Source organism: Rhea americana, unplaced genomic scaffold, assembly GCF_003343005.1.
Source record: "Rhea americana isolate MKP2758 unplaced genomic scaffold, rheAme1 scaffold_59, whole genome shotgun sequence".
NCBI lineage: Eukaryota > Metazoa > Chordata > Aves > Rheiformes > Rheidae > Rhea > Rhea americana.
In genome coordinates, this window is record NW_028186745.1 from 2,552,840 (window position 1) to 2,573,512 (window position 20,673).

Genomic DNA, 20,673 nt, shown 5'->3' on the forward strand with positions numbered 1-20,673 from the left:
GCAATCACGCCATACTTTGTGGTGTGCATAGGATTTTTTCTATTAATTTAGGCTATTGTATTTTGCCAGTCAGGGCAGACATCTTTGCTAGACATCTCTTTTTTCATGCTGAAACCCACAAAGCATTGATGAGAATAACTTGGTAAGAAAAGTCTACGTAATAAGACCCTGAGAGGCATATTTTTGAATTGTGTCTGTCTTGACCTCTGTTTCTGTAGCGCCAGGCAAAAGCTCTGCTCTCCTTTAGTCTTTGGGGAGAAATCTCCTTTTAGCATTTCAGAGGCTGGTGTTGGATCCCCTTCGTGTTCCCTTGACTAGTGCTGCCGGCTCCTGGCTCGCTCTCCGGGCCCTGTCGTGCGCCCCAGAAACACCTCCTGTGGCATTCGCGGTCGCTTCCGAAGGAGGAACAGTCTTTTCTCTCTCCACCCTGTTCCACTGCATCCAGGCTGCTTCGGCCAGAACCRTACGGACAGGCAAATTTCCCCTTTGGAAGTTCATCACGCTTTCTTTTTAATTGGACATGCAGTACCTATTATATAGTTTATAAACTGTATTTCAGCATTTTCTGTCAAACTTGACAAAAAAATTATTGTTATTAGTTACTGTTATTAGTTGCTGAGCAGGTGAATATGAAAATTTTTTTCTAAGGCTTATGCAGCATTTTAGTATTGAATGTAAGAAACTATTTCTATCGTACAGTGGGAAGTGGAGGCTCAAGAAAGCACAGAATATGAATGAAGTGTTGGCCCAAATGCTRAGCATTTGCAGTACTACTTCCTTTATTTTTTTATATAGAGTTTCTGCTTGCTGATGACAGAGAAGTGAAGAAAAATTAAGTTGCTTGCGTAGAGCGTTTAGTATACTGCAGAGTGTAATAGTATACCTTTTTCGTTTTCTGGAGAGCTGTTTGTCTTGCTCTTTCAGATACCTTATTTTAATTGGTTTTATTTGCAAAATGAAGAGGTAATTGATAGCATTCTTACCAAATGCTTTATAAGGCTGTAGCAGGTTGTCAAACCTACAACAGTAATGATGTTGATGACTCAGTAAATTAGTTCTAGCATGTATATCTTCATGGTGTGTATACACCACTTATCAGACGCCAGGTGGGGGAAAGGGAAACACATAGACAAGAACTGAGCATGGAGAKGTGTTGAATGAAATGACTTTTCATGGAACATGGGAAACTGCAGTGTTGAAATCCCTTAAAAACACTTTTGTCACATTCCCCCTCATTTTAAGTAATTACACRACAGGTCCAGGTCCACTGGGCAACATTTTAAAACACCAACATCTACCACTGCAAGTATTTACATAATTGTAACACTTTACTGTGCTTAAATAGTTGATTGTGGAAATGCAACAGTAACATTTACAACCGTTCACACATAATTACAATAGAAACAGTGTACAATGAAACTGGAAAAATCAGATGAAGAGCTGAAGGAAGAAATAAAAATCTTGTCTCATGTCTAAAAAATGAAAATATGCTTGTGCCTGGTGACCTCAACCTGTCAAACAGCATTTTTGTGTAGGAGAACAAACTGAACTGAGAAAACCTTAATTGAATATCAATAACTTTTATGAAATGTTTATTTTTCTGCTAGCAGTATGGGAGAAAATCCACTTTTTTGTTTTATTTGACCAGCTATTTAATGCAAAGTGCTTTTAGTAATTGCATTTATTGCACTTCAGTATTACAAAAGTAGGGTCACAAAAGTATAATTTTACAGTTTTCATCAGAGTAACCTCATTTCAGTCAGAAAGTGGAAGCTGGTAGTGCGACTATAGGGAGGGTTTCACAGCAGTTAAGCCAGTTAGTGCTTCATGATGTTATTCCTTCCTTCAGCACTGGCACTCCTGTTATCCCACAGTGAAACAGTTCAGGGAGCTAAACCAGTTGATAAATATTTATTCCTCCCCCCCCCCTTTTTTTTTCTGAGTTGGTTTTATTCTGGTTTAGCTTCTGAATCTGCACTTTAAGGACTGAAATAACTGCCAGTGCCTACTTGAAGAAATGGRGAAGGGTTGCACAACACACTTTAAAAGGCAAAGATTATGAAAACTGTTCATTCTTAAAGCTAAGTTATAAGGCTTTACCTATTGTGAAACTGCACACTGAGCTTAAAAATTGTCAGCCTGTCAGATAACTTCCCACAAAGAAATGTATATAAGGTTTCTTAGGTAATCTACAGCAAAGCTGCAGATTAAAAGAAAAGTCGTTTCTTAGAGTAGCTTTCCTGTTGCAGTAGGTGCTTACTAACATCCATTTTGGAGTCGCTGCATGATTTGTTTGCTATAAATTCCTTGGATGGCAGGGCAAAGGACGAGCTCTGCCCTTGCCAAGGTAGAGTGCTTTAGCACTTTTTATTCATCTTAAATTTACTGTATTACAAACATCAGTATTACTGGCTGTTATATCAGTTAATAATGTAAAGAATAGTAGTAGCAATATTTAAATAATTGTATATAACTAATTGTTTTTGTTGTTCCTAATGTTTTTTTTTGTTGCCTATATTTTTTATATTTAATAGACCTCCTGTAGATTCATAGACTGTATGGCCAGACTGAAGTATTGTGATCACACTGTCTGAGCTTGTGCATATTTCAGAGGAAATAGTTTTATCTGGTAAATTACTCCATAAAACCTGACTTTGGCTGGTGCTATGACTTTGATTTTAGGTAACACATGCCTGTCACCTGTCTAGGTACAGACCCYTCTGGAACGGCATTAGAAAGCCTTTCTAGATGTTGATTTTTCTGTTAGAGAGCTAAGAATTAAGATCCTTTATGTGGTCTACTGTGATTTYATTTAATACTTCATTTTGTCAAAATGTAATTCAGGATTAAATCATATGCCATCCAAGTTATGAATGAATTTTAATGTTTGTAAGGAGCCTTGTTCATTTCTTCAAAAGCTCTTGAGTGCACGTTATCCAGTAAGGAAATGTTTAATAGTGTTCATGAATATGTACACTAATTACTGATGTAAAGGAGAGAATTTAATTACCTTACCCTAAATTCCCTAATTATTTCTTACTATTCTTAACTTCTCTGAAGTTAAGGAAACTGCTGTAACTCTGGCCTGCATATGTTGCATGTTGTAAAACCCACTTGGGTTTTATTCAAAAAAGTGACCTAGAGGTGCAAGACTTCGTTTTAGAGCCCAGAGTTATTTAATGTTTTCTGAAAAGTTTCCAGAACAACCACCTTATTATTTGACTGCTGTGGATATATACAAGAGAGAAATAGAAAATTTCTGAGTCCCTCATGGATTTTTAATTCTCATTAAACTAATACCATTATAGTGTTTCACTCACTATTTTCTCCTGAATTGTATTTGATATAATGCCCAATGCAGCACTAGAAAAAGAAACAATAGCTTAGAAAATCAAACTGTCTTAAATCAATAACTCATTGTTGGGAAGCTTGCTAAGGCTGAGCCTATTTTATGAGAAAACATCACTGCCAACAGCATTTTAACATTTTATTAAAAAATACTTCTATGAAAGCAATTTGCCTTAGAGTATTACCCAGAGATATTGATCTGCCTCTTTCATGTTTTCTCTAGCGATAGCTTAAGAAAGCTGTAAGATTTGGGTAAAATCTTTAAGATGTGATGGTAGAACATAAACATGACAAAAAGAAGCTGAACTGTAAGAGCTTTGAACTTGCCTCAGCAATGATCCACTATCTGTTGTCACTGTTGGTTATCTGCCAGGAGCACAGGGCCTCTACAGAACATACGTTCTCATAAGTGAACTTTGATTCTGCTTGCTTTACGTTCCTCTAATTATCTGGGAGGTTATTTCATGTTTGTGTTAGTTGTATATTTAGGATGTTTCCTACAAGTTGATGTGTTAAACAATACCCTAGTTAGCACTGCAGTTTCAGAGGAAGGCATAGAGATTTACATGCAGAATGAGTGCTTCTGCACACTGCGCTTGTGGCTCACCTCCCTCTGAATTGAAAATCTGAGTGTAAATGAGACCTAAGGCTTTATTTGCAGGGTAATATTCTCAGCTTTCTAAGATTTCAGAAATATGGTTAAATTCTAGAGACATAGAATTTGCTCACTACATACGGTTTGAGACCCCATGGCTCTACGGTGTTTTAAATATGTGTAATTTCACTTACTCAAACAGCCTCACCAAAATGTAGGGTTTGTGTACACTGGAAGGGTTTGGGAGGTGCAGCCAGTATGTTCGTCTGCTGCTGTAGCTTGCCTCAGTTCTGCTGAAGAATACATTTTTGCTCCCACCTACTCATCAACATCTACTGAATAGCTTTGTCAGCTAGGTGGTACAAAGTTTTCATATTGTTATTTAACTATTCAAAGATTTAAAATGTAGTTCCATCTTTATCCACATGCTGCAGAGCTGGCAAGATCTTTAGTGTGCCTTCTGCTCTCGTGCTGCTCACTCTGGTTGATTTGGGGTCAGTTGGAGAAATAACRGGCGAAAGCCACCTTGACCATATTGCTACTGCATGTAGCCTTCAAACAGAGTGCTTCAGTCTCCAGCAAGTCTGTTATTCTGCACTTGGAAATTTGAAGCTCTTAGTTATCAGGATGTTTCATATTTTGGCTCAGAGGGCCCAGAAAAATATATTACCTAAACTATATACAAGTTATAAAACATGCCAGATTTCTGTGACTCTGGTTTCAGTATCTATTTGTTCCACCTGAACCCCACAGATGCATTTTTCATATGAGTACTACCTTTTTGTGCAGATGGCTTAACTTCTTACAGCATTGGGCAGGCTTGCCTATCTGCTTAGGTGCATATGTGTGCACAAACAGGGACAGAGATGGTTCAGGAGCTATACTCTTGAATAGAGAGCCAAATCAAATGTTATCTCAGCGCAACTAGGACAATCTCAAATTTCTTTGGGGATATTTACTGGATTATTTGTAAAGAAAGAAGCATTGTGTTTCATTAGTTTAAAGAAGAGTGACTCRCTTTTTCTTCTAGTTTCAGGGCTTTTCTTTATGTTTATTTCTGGAATAAACAGATACAAACTGGTGAGAAAACGTGTAGAGGGTGAAGAGTTTTACACTAGGTTTGTAATTTACTATAAGACTGTACTCAGCTTAAGGAATGAAAAATTCCCAGTATTTCATGTTTTTAGACATTTATTAGATGTTTTAAGCCTTATTTCAAAGCCTAACCTTAGGTCCTCAGAACATTCTTAGTTCATTGCTAAGACCTCTTTTGCATAATCTTTAGAGGGAGGACATATATTTTGAATATGTGAATAATTTCTAAATCCTCTATTTGCCTTTGATAAAGATATTTCTTACCAGCACTGGGTAATGAAGATAAATATAAATTGACCTGCACTGCCTTCATTCATAACCYCAGATTTTGCTCCCATTTGCTGTGATCATGGATGTTGCTTATTCTCATCCTGTTTATGTTTGAGCCCTGTGCCAATATCATTGTTTGTTTGTTTAGTTGWTCAAGCTAGAGAAATCAATTTGAAAACCAACATACAGAAGTTTTGTAGGACATCACCTAACAAATCTTTCCTTTCAGAATGCTAATAAAATTCTGTGTTGAAGTTGCTTTATTTTAAAAATATATTTCATTTTAAAGAGCATCTCTATCCAATTTTATTATTGAGATCAGTTTTCAACTCATTTTTTCATTTCATTCTTATAAGTTATTTTGAGCTAAACTGTCTTTTCTGATGATGAGCTTGCTAATGCTCAAAAATCTGTGTTCTTTAGGCTTACAAAGAAAGGTATGGGAGGAATCAAACATAATATATTTTCATGTATTAATTTTATGCTTTTCTCCYGAAGAGGTAAATAGTAGAAAGGGAATAGGAGGCAGGAGAAAGTAGRTTATCAGTGTACTCTGATAGATTTCAGATTTTTGTTAGTGGGTCACAAGGTCCCAGTGAAAAGAACAGTAGTAGGAAGGGAGTTATATGTTTGGCTATGAGAAAGAAAGGTTGGCAAAGTGCACATTCAGGTGAAACTCCAACAAATACATATTTGTTTCATTAGCACTGTTGTCATTTCATCCATTTTAAACAGACATACTGCTCAAGAAATGGGAATTAATATCTAGAAGTTAAAGAGCAAGGAATAAATAAACTAAGTGCAGAACTAGCATTATTACTATCAAGGTGTATGTATTGTCTTCAATTTTAACATATTTTAGTTTATTTAGTACTTATTCCTTGTCTTGGCATTATTCTGGCTGTTAAAACATGTATCATTTAGTGTTTAGATTTAACCTGGCTATTTCTTGTAGTATTCTGTTGCTTCGTAATCTGTTTTTTACACATTGTTTGAATTCCTTGTCTGTTTTTTTTTTTTTTTAAGCAAAACATAAGTGATTTCAACATGTAATAAAACTGGTAGTTGTCTTAATGCATTCCTATCTCATATTTATATTATGTTGGCTGCAATAACTTGTCTCTGGCTTTCTTTCACATATTTTGTTGATGTGTTATTAGTTAGTAAATATATATATGGGGGTTATATATGTAACAGCTGTATCATATCTTTAGGGGAATGCCTAGTCAGATTTTCTAAGAATACGCAGATCTGAAACATTGTRTTATTATTATTTTTGAAAAAGTTATTGCATCCACAGGTTTGCCACTAATGGAATAATTAATGTAGCTTTTTTCTCTGATTRCTTGTACCTCATGGTATTTTTGAAAGAATGCTCATGCCCCCATTCAATCTTGGTTTGGCTAGACTGAGTAGTTTTTCGTTCTTCTCTACATTGTCTCYCACTTACACTACCAACTCTTTTCTATTCCATTTCTAGTTTATCATTCTTGAACATATCTGATCAGGACTGTGCATAGAATTCCAGATCAGATCTTAATAATGTCTTGTGCAATAAAATCAATACTGTGTTTCTCAAAGATGAGTCGGATTTGTCTCCATGGGTTGACATTTGAAAAATAATCCAGCATTTTTAGGCTGTGCTCGCTGTGGTTCCTTAACTCAGAAGTATGAGATATTTTCAGGAGACCCTGTTGTGCAGAATGCCAGATGTATTGGCTATAGTTTCAGCTGTTCTGCAAAGTTTTAGACTGGTGTAATTTTGTGAGTGCTTCCATTTGCATGAGATACAGGCATCAGTTCGGCCTCCATCTGATCTCATATGCTGTATCTCCATTAGCTCACAAGTGGTGCACCACATAGCCCTTGAACGGAGATACGCTTTTTTTAACCTGGCATTCGCATGTGAACTGAAAGCGGGCAGAATTTAGTGTCTCCTGGTAGTCATATCCGTACTAGAAATGATAACTTTGGATCAAATTTTGCATTCCTCCATGGCTACATCACCTTTGTGGCTTAAAATTGTCTTCTAATCAAATCATATACCTTTCTCTTCTCTTCCTTAGGTAAAATAGCTCTCGACTGGCTTGCCAGCTTTGATCTTAGACACTTACCCTTTCTTACCCTTTCCCGCATGAAGTATTTGAGTTCAAATAGACTGCTTTTTAAATCTGCCATACAACCCATCTTTGTGCTCATAAACTGCACTGCAATGCTTATATAATGCCTAATGTATTGTAACGGACTAGAGGACAGTGAATTTAATGTACTAAATAATTTTGGAGGTCTTTTGGGGGAGGCAAGAGTAAAAGGGAGATATTACTGTTAAAAATGTAWAAATGATGAGAGAAGGATTTACTTTATTTATGTTGATGAAAACWTTACTATTGAGGTCAAAGTATTTTTCTCCTTCTCACCTATACCTCTTATCCCAMAGAATACTTGCTATCACCTCTCTTTCAAAATCCAATTTTTCACAGTAATATGAACAGCCAGAGCTCCAAAGAACAGTGATWATGTCACCATAGAGTGGAGAAGAAAAGTAGGGATAGAACTGCAGTTAAAAAACAAACAGAACAAAACCCCAAATACTAGGTCAGGCAAAGTTTGTAGGCAGTTGAGTTGAGCAGAAGTGTAGGCTTTCTTGTTGTGTACTACTTGTAGCTCTTGAAGTCCCTCTGCTCTTCTTCAGTCCTGAGTGGTCAGTCATTCCCCTCATTTTTTCCTGCTAATTTTTATTTCTCTATTATACTCTGAAGTGATTATGACAGGTTAGTTTAGTTCTGTTGTGCTTATTTTAACTAGAGAAAGGAGGAGGAACCAGAACTTCCTGGGAGMTTCTTTTAGTCCATTTTCCTGCTCTGTCTTTCCAGCTTAGGAATGGCAACAGCCCAAGGCTAGCAGAGARCAAGGCTGTCCAGGTGGTCTCTCCTGTAGTTCCTGCAACATCTGTAGATAAGTCCCTATTAAATAAAACCATGCACTACAAAGTTGTTATAAATCTTTCCCGAAAATATCCTTCTGAACAGTGAAATCATGTTATCCTTTTGTCTCTGGGAGAAAAGACTGTGGCAAAAATTTACACTTCCGAATTGAGAAAAAYGTGGGAAAACCTTTTCACAGTGAGCTTAGAAGCAGGTTTAATAAACAAGCCATTTCTGCCAAACTGATTTCAGGAATCTTASGTAGGCTCTTCCTCAAGAGTTTATCTTTCCCATCATCCAGAGACTCTTGAATCCTCTAGTCAAGAAAATGATACAATTCTAGGAAGGATTTTCTTTGTTCGGACAAGCAGTAACACATTACAATGCTGCTATTCTGCTGGCCAGATAATAGTGGCTAGGCCCTGACTGTCAAGTAATTAAAAGCCAAGATTTTAAGATCTATACCTTAAATTTCRTATATTGTATTCCATGCTTATGATATGTTATAATTTTTTAATGTGTGTTCAACACATTCATAATATGCTACTTAGTACCCTGATCAGATCTGGCTCACTGTTATTGCAGTATTTACAACTATTCCAACTTGCAAGTAACTTTTTAGCTAGGTATTGCAGTTACAGATGTCCTCAAACCCAACTTGGTTCAACTGAATCATGTAATTCTTGTTTTCTCTAGCCCATCAACTTTGCCTGCTTTAGCATTTTCACTCTTCTTTAGGGTCTCATATGCCAATCCAGTCAGTGTCATGTACACTTATTTTTAAACCATTAGGATGAGGCTTACATTGGCTAAAATAGCAAGACCCATTCCACTGTCTATTTAAATGAGGCCAGTAAAATGCTGTTTTCCTTCTCAGTCTTATTGGTTTCAAGATTATTTCACTATTTTTCCAACACTAGTCACATACAAAACTACATTTATTTTGGATTTTTCAAAAGAAGTTCTAATTTTTATTCATATGGTCCCTTCAGTGTTGATTCGCATCCTGAAATGGTCTTGACACATCACATATGGTTCCTTGGCAGAGATTCACGGAGAACTCTCCATTTTGAACCTTTTCAGATTCTGATGAAGCAATTACATCTCTATTTTTCCCCTATGTACCACCCCCCTCCCCACCACTACCCGCKTTGGCAGCTGTTCCATCTGGTAACTAGTTCACCAGAGACTATTTGAAACAATTTTCCCCCTTTTTTTTAAAATACCTTGAAGATATAAACCACGTTTTAAGGTACCATTACAGAAAACATTGTAAAGGAGAAAGGACAAAGACAGAAATATATTAATTACATCTTTTTCCCTAAGAAAATTTAAAAAATATATAYATTAAAGTGAACAACAAGAGAAGGGATTTCAGTATCTGGATGTATATGTAAAAGAAACTTCCTCAAAACAGATGCAAGATGGTAATCTTGCATTCACAGATGCTGTTGCCAGGAGTTAGGTTCACCAGTACTGACTGTATTTAACAACTTGATCATGAAGTGAAGAAAAAGGATTGGAGAGGAGAACTTAGTGCACCCCAAGCAGAAGAACATCCTAGTGTGTGTTCTGATAGACCCAGCATGACCCTCGCTGCAGATCTACTGGTGATAACATTTGCATTTGCAAAATGTATTTTTCTAATCTATCTGGATGATAATGCACCAGAAGCTACTTTTATGCAAAACATGAGCAGAYGTTTCCAGCTGAAAAAGTTTTAAAAGACTTAGAATAAGGTCTTGAGATGTTCTTATTGTCCGGCGTGAACACTGGACATTCCCTCAGGTAATTACACTTAAGATTTTCTTCTTAAATTGCAAACCTATTATGCTTAAAAAAGTAACTGGAGGAATAAAATGCATACAGTGAGTAACYATTTTGCATTTTTAAACATTACCTGCATGACATATTGTAGACTATTTTTCCTCATGATCAGCCTAATGAAAAAGACCAGCATGTTAATCTCTTCGCTGCATTCCCAGCAGTAATAACCCCTCAAATGTTAAAAATCCTTCCTCTGTGGCATTAACAATATATTGTTCCATCATAATTTTTAGTATTTTAAAGTAAGAATAATTATGGTCATATAAAAATCAAATCACTTGAGCTTCAACTCTTATTGAAGATTAATTTGTATCTGTATTTTCTGTTTTAAAGGGGAGGTAGCCTTTCTTGCATCTCCTACAGTTAACTTTTTTAATGACCTCGTTAGTCATTTTGACAATGTATGAGTCACACAAATAAAAACCAATATTAGCTAGGTGTCTGGTCTTCATTTAGATGCAGAAGCAACACATCCAGGGAAAAAACTGAAGCTATATAGCTGGAGGAGGCAGCAGGAAAACTGCTCTGGATACACGTCAATTTAATTTGTATAGATTAATACCTGATTGTGGAGTTTTTTTTGGTCTTAACTCTTCAAAAGATAACCAAACTTTTATAGTTCATAAAGTTCTCTAATCGCTCATAATGATATTGAACAACTTACAAAAATGGTAAATTAAATTAAAAAAAAAAACATATCACATCTGTAAACCATATTCTGACCTATTTTAGTAAAAAAAAGAATTTGAGGTACTATAGTACACAGTGCATACAAACTTTTCATTTTAGTTTTTAAAAGATACTTGTAATCAAATTTACAACTAAAGTTGGYCTAAATATAGGAGTTTTTCTACATGAAAATTAAGTTACATTCCTTAAACTTTGTTACTTTATGAAAAAAATAATAATAATATATTTTGGATTTACATACAAAGGAGTTATCTTTGTTATTTCTTTCTTGTTTTTCTTCCTTTTGTTTTTCTCRGTTTTTAAAAGAAAACCAGTTGTCCATGAAAAGCCAGTTGAGATTAGCRAGAGGCTACCTGCAGTAACATGTACGATTTTGCTCTGTAGTTTTTGCGGGACAAGAGATTAACATCAGGTGCCCGCTACCCTGTCCTAGTCTCTGAAACATCCCATTTCAGAGGGGAAGAAAAGGAAGGCATATACCGTAGAAGCAGAATCCCTGTACTTCTGCTGATACCACTGCGGGTTCTGAGGTGCTTCTGTCTTTTTTAAGATGCAGTAGAATTTCTTCTATATTGGCAGCATTTGTTTTCACCTATGTGTGCATAGGTCTTTGTTTCTATATAAGTAATATAAGATCTGTAGAATGAATTATTAGATAAACACATTAGTGCTAGAAAACAAATTTTCCCCTCACATTTCAGACAGAAGCAGCAACTCCTTCTTTTATGTTAGTCTTATGCGAAGAAAAGAAGAAAAGTAATATATGCCATTTTAATTTCTTCATCAAATTGTTTACCAAAATAGGTTCTACCTAAATACTGATTCTAAACAACTTTATATTCAGGATCAGACTGTGATCTTAATTTCACAATTTCAACTCAGCTGTAATGTTTTGTTTTGGGAAAAATTATTAATAAAAGCAGAAATGGTTCTACTCGCATCTAACTCTATTTCATTTTAAAACCTGTATGTTAGAAAACACTGTTTTCCAATTGCCTTTGACTAAATTTGAAAAAGAACTTTATATTCTTAGGTAAGGCATGGTATTACTCACTTAGCACGAATAATGCTCTATCTAGTGTCTATCAGAGTTCTTTATGGATTTAGATTTCCATTGAGATTCTTCGGTTACCTTATGTTCTTTTTTATGTTAGATTTCACAGTGAAATGAAAGTAATGCACTTATTTCCAAAAGAACTCATCAGACCTTTAGAGTTACTGGAGTTCATTCTCTAATTTATTTTTATCATAGTTACTTTACAGAATTACTGACTATGAAACACCTTACCTACCAAATAAATTCTCATAAACAATCTGATCAAAAGCTATTATGCTGTTATCCACCCCTATCTGAATTTATAATAGATATAATTACAAGGCCAAATGTTAATTTATGCATTTTGATTTGTCCATTTGATTAGCCACTTTAATTAATTGCCATTGATGTTGTGTTTTAGCTCACTGATTATACTTTCTTTCAGAAGTGGTTATACCAATTTAGCTCCTGAATTTCTTCTGTTATATTTCACAATTCTTGTACAACTGTTTATTACAAGAAAATTAAATGCTACCTTTTATTTATTATCTCAGAAAATTCATCAGAGCCATACCTACTGCTACTGATATCCTAACATGTTCTGACTTAAAAAAATATTAATGGACTATGTCCATTAATATTTTACATTAATATAAAATATTAATATTAAAATATACTAAAGATACTAACACAAGTATCTCTACTTTTTCAAACTGAAGTTTTACTGCATTGCCCGTTCAACTTGATTTCTTGGACTCTGTCTTTGTTGCTAAGAATCTGCTCATGCTAGATATGGTTAAGGATGCAAAGATTACAGTGTTATTGAATAAATGGCTAGCAACATAAGGAAACTAAAGAAAAATAAGGATTACTGTAGCAGTACAGCAGAGATGGAAGTATGATTCTGCAGATTTCAAAAGCAGAAATAATCTCAAGACCACTCAACTAGGACAGCAATTGCATATCAGTCTAAGACTCCTCCGTACTCATGCAGCAAATCAGAACAAATACTCAGGTGAATTTAAAGTATTTTCTGCTGCTGAATGTTTTGATACCAGATATGCTTGAATTCCACAGTACTTTAAGCCCGTGAAACCTGTTTTCGTAATTCTCAAAGGCAAACACAAATGTGTTGCCCTTCTGCAAAGACTGTCTTCACACCGTTGTTGTGACATCGTCCAGCAGAGCCTGCAAAACTCTCCTGCGATCAGCGCTTTGAAGGTACACTGTAGTTCGTAGTCATGAGGTGTAAAACATTTGCATTTACTTTCTTAAGGAAAAGTCTGCTGAAAATTTAATGGCGTATTCTTCAGGGGGTTTCATATTACTTTTAGATGAATGGATATTCAAATGTGCAAAAAGGAACAAAATGAACAGTGTCACTCACAGCGTGCAGGTGACCACTTGGCTGTCCTCCAGGTTTCCACTCTTAATTCTTTGTAGGGATTTTGTGCCTTCCATTAATGGGGCCATTTTTAAGATATGAATTTTATTCTGCAGAACAATAAACTCTGATGAGCGTACTTGCTCATGCAGGCCACTGGACAGCCTTCCCATAATTATAGCTTTCGATTAGTCCTGCTCTGGGGAATGGTGTAGTTGTCTATCTTTGTCACTGACAATAACATGAGCCATCAAGTCTTGTTTTTTGATTTTCGTTCTTGGTTTTTTTTTCCTTTAAACCTTTTTAAGATTGCAGATTAAATCAGTTATTTACCTTTCTACTAAGAGGACTTTAATTCACCCTTAGTACCAGTGGTGAATAGGGTACATTCTGAGTTGCATGATACAGCTTTCCTGTTTAAGTTAGGACTGTGTTCTCCCCATGACACTGAGAACACACAGACTTCTGTGTGATTAAATATCCTTCTCTCCTCTGGCAAATGCGCTAAAGAACTCATTTTAGAAAAAGGACAGCAGTAATCTGCTCCTGGACTTTAGTAAAGAATTATCAGAGTTTAGATTTCCAGACCTTAATATTTTAGCTATCTAGTAATGCATAAATTTCATTTTTCTCTGTAAGTCCCCTACTACATCACTTGTAACAATTTATTTTGTTTTGAATTTAGTCTGCTGTCTATTGAAGGAGTGCAGAAATGGAGCAGAAAATAACTACAAGTTAAGTTTAAAAATCAAAAATTGTCAAAAAGGTCAATGATTCAAGAATAGACACAACAGCTATTGACTGGCCTTTTAGAGACAGTACAGGTTTTATTGCATAAAGGTCTTACTAGCAGTAACTGAGCGCCAGCAGTACAAACCATTACCACTTAGTCTCCTGTTCCTCCCATGATCCATACCATTCGAGTAGTCTCTGTCCCAACGTAGATTGCAGAACAGCGTGGTTTCAGGACTAGATGGTAGCTGAGAGAAAAGTTTTTGTATGTTCAAGAAAAACAGCTTATGTTCTTTGATAATCTTACTTGTCCTATGATATTCAAATACTTAAAGAAGAAAAAATATTATTTCATACATTCACAGTCAGGAAATGTAGATGATCTCAGTAATAAGAAATTCAAGCTGTCCCTTATGGTTGTGTCAGGGTTACCTCTGATTCCTGCAAAAAGATTTGTTAGTAAGTGACAAAAAATATTAACTTGGTCTATAAACATTTTTAAGTTCAATTCTGCATTCTTTTTCTTAGTTTTGAAGATAATATGAAAATTTTTTCCCCTCTATTAAGCTACCTCTAATGTATACATCTGGGAATGAAATCCTGCTTGTTTTCCTTGCAATTGAAGACTTTTTCAGTTCCATAGAGATTCATACAATTTCAGCTGGGAGTTTTCCTTCATCCAAGTCAAAAAGTGTTCAAAGTATGTGACTGGGTTTTAGGTTTTCAGGAAGGTCATTCAAAGAGTGTGGTGAACCTTGTTAGATTATCATAGGTATATGAACACATTTTTAAAACTCATCCTTGTTTTTGAGGCTAAAAGGCATAACAGGTAAGTTGTCATTGTTCGTAAGTATTTTTCTGAAAATAATTCAAAAACATATAATATTGACGGTCCAGCTCTGTGATATTGACATTTGAGGGGATTAGAAGTAAATGAAAATGTGTGCTGGTATTCCTTAGCATTTTTAGAAAACTGTAAAAACTAATTTTTCTCAGACTAAGAATATTCTATTGTCTTCAAATTTTGACTCTCTGTTTTTTTTTTTCCATTTATATGCTGTCTAGCAATTCATACTATTCTCTTGTGACTGGCAGTAACCTGGAAAAGTTTCCTGTGGTTGAGGTAGTGAATTTTTGCTTTAGCTTCCCTGAGGTTTTTCACTGTTATCCTAAGCTGCTGGCTAAGCAGACATTCCTCAGATCCACATAGATAAGAGAGTTTACAATTTTTGCTTGATAATATGGCTTTATAAACACCTTATTTCCAAAACACTTTTAATAAGCCTAAACAATTAAGTACTTCACAGGAATACACAAATGTATGCATATTGCTCTTTTTTTTCCCCAAGAATTGCCATGCTGCCTGTCTCTAAGCAATATTTCCAGATAGCATCATTAGCTCATACAATGGAACCATCGCAGCTGCTTCTGTGTCCTCAACCTTCATATTGAGAGATGACTCAGAGCTTTTTTTTTCCCCACTGATTCTTAGTTAAAATCGCTTGCATCATTTATGTCCTGTTTTGCATTACTGTTTTTAGATATTTCCACTTTGCCATCATCTTAGATGCTCCAGTTGAGGTTGGTGCCACAGTGGGAGTTACTATATAAACATATATGAAGACTCAGTCCCTCCTGTGATGCGTTTATGTTGTTGAAACTAGTATTTTACATATTAGTTAGGTTCTGTCTTATCTCAACAGTCTGATACCTTGTTCGATTAGTTTATCTATTGCATATCTTTTTAAAGTCCTTTCTAAACAGCTGCATTTGGAGATAGGTGGTTGTTTTGAGAAATTCTAATAAATGTTAATGTTCTGTTAGTGTCTTTAATCAACATTAAAATAAAAAAGATTTTTGATAGAGAGAGCAAAAAGAAACCAGCCTCTATTTTCAGGGAACAAAGAAGCTGTGTGATCTCTATTTCTGTAATTCAAATCAACCTTGAGAGTCTGCTTCAGTGTTATAGAAGTGGGAAGAATGGGGTTTTTAATACAGTTTTTAAAATCTCATGAGAAACAGCAGTTAATATTAAAATACTTGGAAAAAAATGTATTATTGCCCACAGTATTAGATGAGGTGTGGAAGTTGTAAGTTGAGCTTTCTATTTCCTACTTTGTGATTAGCTGAAAATCCTGTATCTCTCTCTTGAGAGCCAAGGTTTTCTTGCATTTACAGAGCTCAAGTTTCATACTCAACACTGTATAAGGCAAAGTTTATTTCTGAATTTATTTCTAAAATTTAAAAAAATCACTTTGGAAATTTATGTAAAGTAATATAAATTTTCTGGTTTATTCTCTCAGAATGATTTCATGACTAGTTTGATGCTAAGAATGAGTGGAATCAGTGCAGATAGTGTCAGGCCTGTTATTTGTTCATAGCTTTGAGAAAGCAGAATATTCAGCAATAGGAATAATTTTTAAGTGTAATAATTTGTAAGTAGACAGATGTTTGAAAGCTGGAAGCTATATTTGGATGAATGCTAATAACTGTATTATTTTTACTTAATTTTATTATTTAATTTAGACTGTGTGTGCATGACTGTATTTACACAATGTAACACTGTATTATGAAATCCTGGATTTTGTTGCTGGTGGCACAGCACTTTTTAATATGGAAATTGTTTAGCTGTTTTGTATCCTCCTCACTTTCAATTTCTGCAAAGTGCTTATTTCTGCCTGACCTGTTTGTATTGGTAGAGAATTGCTTGTAGGCAGAACATAGGGTGGCAAGGACAAAAATACTTGTGAAATACAAGGCTTATAAAAATTGGCTGGTGGATCATTTTTAGAAGGGTTTGATGTTTTTCTTTTCTCTTTTGTTTTTTTTGGCCCTGCATCCAGTTTCAGAACATTCTAGGTTTATTGTAGTCACCAATCCTCAACAAACAACTGAGCCAAAGAAAATTGTGGAGACATGTCATTTTGTTCACTGGAAAATGAACAAAATTTACTTTATAAAAGTCAAGCCTTAGTGAACTTTTATAGGGCAAATTGCTCTCTAAATGAAGCCTGCAATATCCCCTTTGCAGGCAGCAGTGCTTAAACGGGAGTTGCTGTTTCTTCTACAGTTTAAAGTTTTGTTCTTCCTTCTCTTTTGGGAGCCAAGTAGCTGCAACTCCGGATGAACAAAATGACATAGTACGTGAAAATTCATGGTGGCATTCTAGTATTCTTAGTGTCTTCATATTATCAGACATGTTTTGCAGCCTGTGTCTTGGAAGCAGCAAGTGTTTTGTTTGATTTCTATTTTCTGTCCCAATTTGAGTGTCTAGCGAAAGCTATGATTGACATAGCGGAGGGGGAAACAAAGGAGGATGAGTAGGATGCTCGCTTCAGCTGGACAGGCTAGTCTCTAAAGCACTCCAAATGGCCACAGAGTGAGAATATTTCTTTAGTGGGAGCATATAAAGTGAGGGCCTTACTCTGCATCAAAGTAATTTCTTTTCATTTACTATAGATGATGCTAAAGGAAAACATCTTCCTAAAGATGAGTGAGCCCATGGATAACAAGTCATACCAAAAACTAGCTCTGTGATGCCAGCATAAAGTCTTCAAGAGTAGTAGAATCATCTCAATAATAACTGGAAAATTCTTGCTGGATTTTTTTTCCAATACTTTCTTTTAACTGTGTCTTGTTAAAGGGCTGGAACAGTTTTCAGAGCTCTCCAAAATCTTCAAGATGAGAGAATTTGTTTTCTACTACTTACTTACTTCTTTGATGTGCATCTTAATAATATGATTTGTCCTGAGATTGTAACACTTCTCATTTTAAACTCTTGTTTGACTTGTATTCGAGTTAGTTTCTATTCTTATTTGTTGTTTTAAATCCTATCCGGCTAGTTGCTGCCAAGAAAATGGGTGGAACTATTGAGAGAATGTTGCTTCTGAATCTACTTTGGCGAAGGTATCTTGTTTTTGAAAAAGGTCCCTGAATACTTGCTTATTTGTATATTTCCTTTTTATCTCTAAAGAGGTATCTCAGTAATGGCACAGCCTACACATGTTGATTTGATTTTCTTAAGTATCTTCTGTATTTTCAGAGATTTTGGGATTAGTTTTTAGAGGGTATAGGTTAGCTTGACAGCATTTGCCCAGACTGAGAGCAGACACACATTTCCAAGGAACTGGTAAATTTGCTTGCAACAAAGGGCTTAAATTCAAATTTATTTTCTAGCTACCTGTTAGTACTTCAAATATCCATCAGTCTAACACTTGGCAAAGAGAATATATTAAACTAGGAGTCAAAGAGAAAAAAACATGAAGGCAAAGATATAGTACAGGATAACAGAAATCTTTCCTGCTCTGATTATTCAAGAGCCTGCAAAAAAGAATTTTCAAACACAGATTGAAATTCTAGACCTTGTAACAATGGTTGCTTGGCTTTTTAATGTAATAATTATATCTTTTCCTATTTGTCAATTAATTCTCATAGCTGCGTATATATTTTTAATTTGTCAGATAGAATGGGTAAACAATTTTCAGCATGTATATTTTTGTAAGCTGTATGCTTTATTTATTGTATGACATATTTGCATAGACAAATGATAAGGACTTTACCTACTTAATTATCAGAATATTTTTAAAAGGAAAATAATGAACAACAACTGGGAAAATCATCACTGGCATTAATTCCTTTTCTGTGTATACCCTTTCAGTGCATACCCTTGTCTTTATAAGAGCATGGATATTCTTGTGAGCATAAATTAATACTAGACACCAAGGAGAACAAAATGCTCTTTGTTAAAATATGAATGAAAAGACGAGAAGAAAGTGCTAGCAAAATGTTTCCAGGACTGAAATAATGCTACAAAAGTGAAGCCTGTGTTGACAGAGGGCTATAGTGTGATGTGAGTTGGAAAAGTCATGTATACTCTAAAATCAGCACACTATGACCACTGAGATAATAAATCTTGAGGGCAAAGAAAAGGAGGGCATTTTTCTAGCCAATTCTAAGTAGAACTAAATCTTCAGCTCTCTTTTCTATTCTGTCAGGCAAAGGTAAGGAGATAAATCAGAAAGCCAAACCAAATATTTTGATAGGGTATGTTGGGCCAGGTGCCTTTTCTTAATCTCCAAGTATGTGTGGACATTTTAGCATATGGTGTCTGCCCTTATGTATTCTGCATTCTAGGAAGAGAGAATGAGATGCCATGTTGTAGCATTATTTAGTCTGCTAAAATATATGGATTGCAGTTCTTCTGTTCTGAGATATTGTCCAGGCCAAGATAGATCTGTGATAGTGAAAACTCACAGCTCCTGGGTTTCTGCCAGCACTTATGTTTAAACACTTATGGGATTAATGATAAATTTCTTATACAACAGTCTCTTTATATCTTGATTCACTCAATGAAGTGAGGTAAGTTTTAATGCCAAGTAACCAAAGAACTACTTGAAAGAACTCCCCTATAACTTACATTTTTACAAATTGTTATTGACTTGAAATGTTGAGTCAGATCAACCATTTTTCCTGCTGGTATATCACAGCTATGTGTTAAACCTGAAATCATTTTTGCATTCCTGCAAAGGTACTTGTACTTACTGCTAATGTCCAAGTAGAGCACTTACTTACTTAAAAAATATTTTTTTCAATAGATTTGTTCTATCATCATTAGACTATACAGAGTATAAGACATATGCAGCTCAGAGTATAAGACATATGCAGCTATGTCAGAGGTTGGCTTTTATAGACATCTTGTATGAACACATTCACTAGATAAACTTGTAAAGCTTTTTTTCCCTATATTATTGCCAAGCGCAGTGATTAAATGATATTAAGAAGACATGTAAAATACAGCTTTGTAAATAAGATTGTCCTTATTTTTTAACCGCAGCGTTTGTACAATGCAAAAAGGTATAGCTTTTTCTATTTCTAGTCCTGCCTAATGAGGGTCATGCTGTCAAATTGCATGGTATCTGTATTTCCACTAGAGAAGAAATATAGAAGGAAGTTCATGTTAAATGAGAAAACAATTACCTTTTTAAACTTTGGCTCTTTCTCATTGGTATGCAAATTTGGAACTGATTATAAAGCTCTAATTAGTCTCTAGAGAACTAACATAGGCAATAAATTGCTCATTAGTTTATCAACTCTCCATGAACTTGATTGGTTATCTTCTCATGCACACTGCCTGATATATAAACTGAAATGATACATGTTAATTTGCCTTCCAGACGTTGCAACTGTCTGTCCAGATAAGAAGTCTATCTTAATGTACGTGACTTCCCTCTTCCAAGTTCTGCCCCAGCAAGTCACCATGGAAGCCATCAGGGAGGTGGAAACATTGCCACGACACCCAAGGGTCGCTAAAGAAGAGCACATACAAGTACATCATCAACAGCGTTTTTCGCAAGAAGTGAGTTGTTCCACTTTTACACTTTCATGTTGCTGCTCTGAAGTGGTTATTTACCTAACCTACTCTGAAAGTGTGGTGTTAGATGGGCAAAAAATCCACAGCCATAGTTTTAACCATGGTGAAGAGACTTTGTCCAGTGTACTTGTCTGGATGAATTATATTTGTGTACTGCTTTTCATGTTGCACTGGTTGTTTTAAAAGCAACTATTTAACAAATATGGGCTAACTTCTCATCTATAGCACCAAATCTTTTGATTGTGGAAATACACACAAAAAACTGGGAGGTTTTCACAAAACACAAAACTGGGAGGTTTTCCATTAAAACACAGATATGTAGAAACTGCTTGCTTTTTTTTTTTTTTTTACAGAACAACTGTTGCCATTTCTGCATAATCACTATATGTTTTTATTTTTTTA

At 35.2% G+C, this 20,673-nt stretch overlaps 1 protein-coding gene across 9 annotated transcripts in view; it reads left to right on the top strand.

Annotated features, from left to right (window-relative positions):
• DMD (dystrophin) overlaps positions 1-20,673 on the top strand; it is a 1,137,868-nt gene that overhangs the window by 261,692 nt on the left and 855,503 nt on the right. For all 9 annotated transcript variants that reach the window (XM_085319436.1, XM_085319439.1, XM_085319437.1 and 6 more), the window contains exon 8: positions 20,075-20,256. In XM_085319436.1, coding sequence (XP_085175562.1) covers positions 20,075-20,256 — 182 coding nt within the window. The remainder of the gene's footprint in view (positions 1-20,074; positions 20,257-20,673) is intronic.